Source organism: Athene cunicularia (assembly GCF_003259725.1).
Source record: "Athene cunicularia isolate RWA chromosome 14 unlocalized genomic scaffold, athCun1 chr14_part1, whole genome shotgun sequence".
Classification (NCBI taxonomy): domain Eukaryota; kingdom Metazoa; phylum Chordata; class Aves; order Strigiformes; family Strigidae; genus Athene; species Athene cunicularia.
In genome coordinates, this window is record NW_020799118.1 from 40,128 (window position 1) to 43,494 (window position 3,367).

Below are 3,367 nucleotides of genomic sequence, written 5' to 3' on the forward strand. Positions count from 1 at the left end.
ATCTCATCCCAAGACACGGTGAAGACAAAGTCTCTTCTGGGGGAAAGTGACAATCCAAAGACAGGGCTCACACGAGGTCCATCCTGCAAGCCCTGTCCTTGTCCCTCACCTCAGCACTGAGAGGAAAGGGAGGAGAGGCTGGTTTTTCTCCAGCCGGAAACCCACTGCAGGAGCACGAAGCTTAAGGACGACACCAGTGACACACAGCACCGTGCGTTAGCATGTAATTATCGTAAATGCCTCCCTTGTTGCCAGACAGGAGCAAAGGCCTCAACACCCACTTCAACTACATTTTTACTAAAAAGATTTCAAAGTCACCAATTTCAAACAGAAACAGTGCTGGAACCACCCAAGGGGTCAGGGTGAGCTGTAGGGCCAGTGACTGCAGCTGGGGAGCTCAGCCCCACGTGCTGGCAGGCACTGCCTGATGCTGGGGGCCTGGGGTCACGCTCTGGGGGCACAGTCACCTCTGCTGCAGAAGGCTGGGGACTGATCTAAGTTACACCATCACTGTGTCTCACAGGCCCTGCTGTAACACACTAATGAGCAATGAGTATCAGAGAAAGCTTTTCTGATATTCATTCCCAGAAAGCATGTTCATTTTACAACATGACCAAGCTCTCTACTCGTACAGGCAGAAGAACGACATGAAGTCAGTCTTACAAGAACACTTTGAGGCCACAGGCCAGAAATTCTTCCCTCAACCCACAGGAACGGTTCCTCACTGAATTTAGGCTTTGTTAGATTTCAATAACTGCAATATGCTCCTGGGCATGCTCTTCATGCATCCCCTTCCACACAAGCGTGGTTCAGACAGAAGACTCACTGAACCCCATAGCCTGATCTGCAGCAGGGCTTTTGCTCCAAAGGTTTCTTTCCTTCTACTGCTTCTGCAGTTCCTGTTCTTTCAGTTGGTTGACGAGCTCTTCAGCATACACCTTAAAGAGTGGGACAGGGTCCTGAAACAAATCAGAGGATAAGCCACTTAAAAGGAGTGAACCTGAGCAGCACCAAGGGGTGAAGCCTAGCGGAGAGGCCAGGGACCTAGTGCTGAGGGAGTGCTAACAGTTAAAACCAGAGGAAGATGCAGTCGGGCTTTTTTTCAGGGGCTGAACAAGTCAGCCTGCTTTGCTGTTCCTCCAGACACAGCTGCTGCTCAGCTCTGTAACACTGCCTCAAAGATGACAGGCACCTGCATGGGACATTCATCAGCTTTCTCAGTTCTGCCTGCAGATGAGAATCATCAGGGATCCCTTTCCTTCTAAAAATGCTTCCCTCCCTCCTCACACTGCCCTCACAGCTGCACCCAAGCATGTTGAGGGAACATACCCCTTGACGAAGCTGGAGCCCCGCAGGGTTCAGGGCCCAGCACTGCCTCATGCAGTCAGTGCTCCGGACCTTTCGTTCCTGCTGCAGCCAAAACAGGAGCAAACAGATCCAGGGGAAACGTCAAGTGACCCCAGGAAGGCCTTTTGCCCCAGCAGCTCTCTGGCGCACCCTCCTCTGCACATCGCTTCTAACAAGGGAGCTGCAGTGACAGAGGGTCACTGACTGTGTGGGCCCTTGGCTTGTACAAGTACAGCAGGTGGCGACCAAAGGCAAAGATGTTCACACAGCACAGCACCAGGTATGAGCCACCCCCCTAAACAGCTCGCTCCTGATTGGGGGATCTAGTTTATGGTGCACTTTAGCCTAGTCCCAAGTTTTGGGCTCCCAATTTTAACCAGGTTCATGTGGCTGTCCGGAGTTCCAGGGCACCACTTCCATCACCCTGCAGTGCTCAGGCTGTTCACATCAGCTGGATGTGCAGCCTCATACAGCTAAGACACCTCGGTGCTAAGCACTGTCTCAGAAACTCACCTTTTTTTCTAGAAGCCTCTGTTTTTCTATTGCTTCTTGTAAACTCAAGCCAACCCACTCAGCTTCTTCTTCTGGGATCGCAAATTCCTGTGATAAAAGAAGGAGCAGATGGTACAGTCTTTCCAGGTGACTAAGATGCAAATCCTCTCCACGGTCAACTCACACAAACACGTGATCTAGTGGGAACGTTACTATAAACAAATCTTAAAACACTGTTCCCTCTTTTCTGGCAACCAAAGTCCGCTTCCCTTCTCTTTCCTTACCCAGGGTCCCGTTTTCTTCAATCAGCCACGTGTGTTGCTGAGTTTCTCCTCTGTGTAGTTCTGGGGTTGTCTCTCCACACAACTCCACGGACCATGGATGCTGGTGGTGTTTTTATGTTGGCCACCACCACCAGCTGCACAGAACTAAACCACGCTCCTTGCTGCAGTATCAGCACAAATGCTCACTGCTGTCAACAGTGCCAGCTCCTACCAGTGCTTATTGCAGACCCTTGTTCACCTCGATCACAGCAATACTTGCTTTTGTCTCCCAAAATGAGCAGGACAGAAATTAGCAGCCCACGGAGAGACGAGAAAAACCTGATAAATGATGTTCAGATCTTTACCTACGCCCTTAACACAGGAGCATTAACACCAGCTTGCGTTGTGACAGGGCGATCAGGGCACTACAGTGTGGACAACCAGCAAACCTCACTGCAGGCACCAGGGCAAGAACTGCAGGCCAGGCACCCACCTGGTACTTATTGTAGATGGCCTCTCTTCTGGCTGGATCATCAGGATGCAGTTTAGGATCCCGCCGTGCAAGTCGCAGCAACATTGTTCGCTTCAAATCCATCCCAAGCTTCGAGCACATATCAGCTTTTGGAGTCTGGAGAGATAAAAGTCTGACATTCAATTGCACCAAGAGACCCGCTGCCAGGGAGCGCACAAGTCTATCAGCACGCAGACAACGCTGGCAGTTTATCCACACGCTGTAGAGGCTCTCGTAGGGCCACACGTTATGAAAGGAAAAGGTCTCTTGGATTTATCCTACAATTTATCTGAGTGCAGTTCTGATCTTTAATACCAAGGGCTCCGGTCAAGCTTTGGGCAGGCACTAATACACTAACAGCAGCCCCTGGGCAAGGGCAGCGTGGGGACAGACCTGCTGCTCAGCGCGCCCCGCCCGCCCCGCTCGGCCTCACCTTGAGGATGTAGAAGTCAAAGCCGTAGGCCTCGTCGATGAGGTCCAGCGTCCGCATGGTGACGGTGATGGTCATCGTAGCGTCGAGGATCTCGCTGTAGAACTGCCGCCTAAAGAGCTGCGGCTTCCACGTCTTGGGCAGCCTGGTGGAGAGCTGGGCAGGGCCCGGCCGTCAGGGCCCGGGGACGCGGCCCTCCCCGGGGGTGCTGCTGCCCGCCCGAGCGGGCCGAGGCTGCACCAGGAGCCGCCCGGGACGCGCCCCGGTGCCGCAGGGGTAAGAGGGGGGCCGCTGCCGGCAGGCCCTGCTCGCCCGGGATCCCCC

The 3,367-nt window shown here is 53.3% G+C and overlaps 1 protein-coding gene across 1 annotated transcript; it reads right to left on the reverse strand.

Annotated features, from left to right (window-relative positions):
• Window positions 1–207: 207 nt before the first annotated feature.
• On the reverse strand, window positions 208–3,267 carry MRPL28 (mitochondrial ribosomal protein L28). Its single transcript, XM_026859312.1, has 4 exons — window positions 3,047–3,267; window positions 2,596–2,730; window positions 1,861–1,947; window positions 208–959 (listed from the first exon to the last, which is right to left on the reverse strand). The coding sequence occupies exons 1-4, from the start codon at window positions 3,119–3,121 to the stop codon at window positions 882–884; spliced, it is 375 nt and encodes a 124-aa protein (XP_026715113.1). The 5' UTR covers window positions 3,122–3,267; the 3' UTR covers window positions 208–881.
• Window positions 3,268–3,367: the final 100 nt, after the last annotated feature.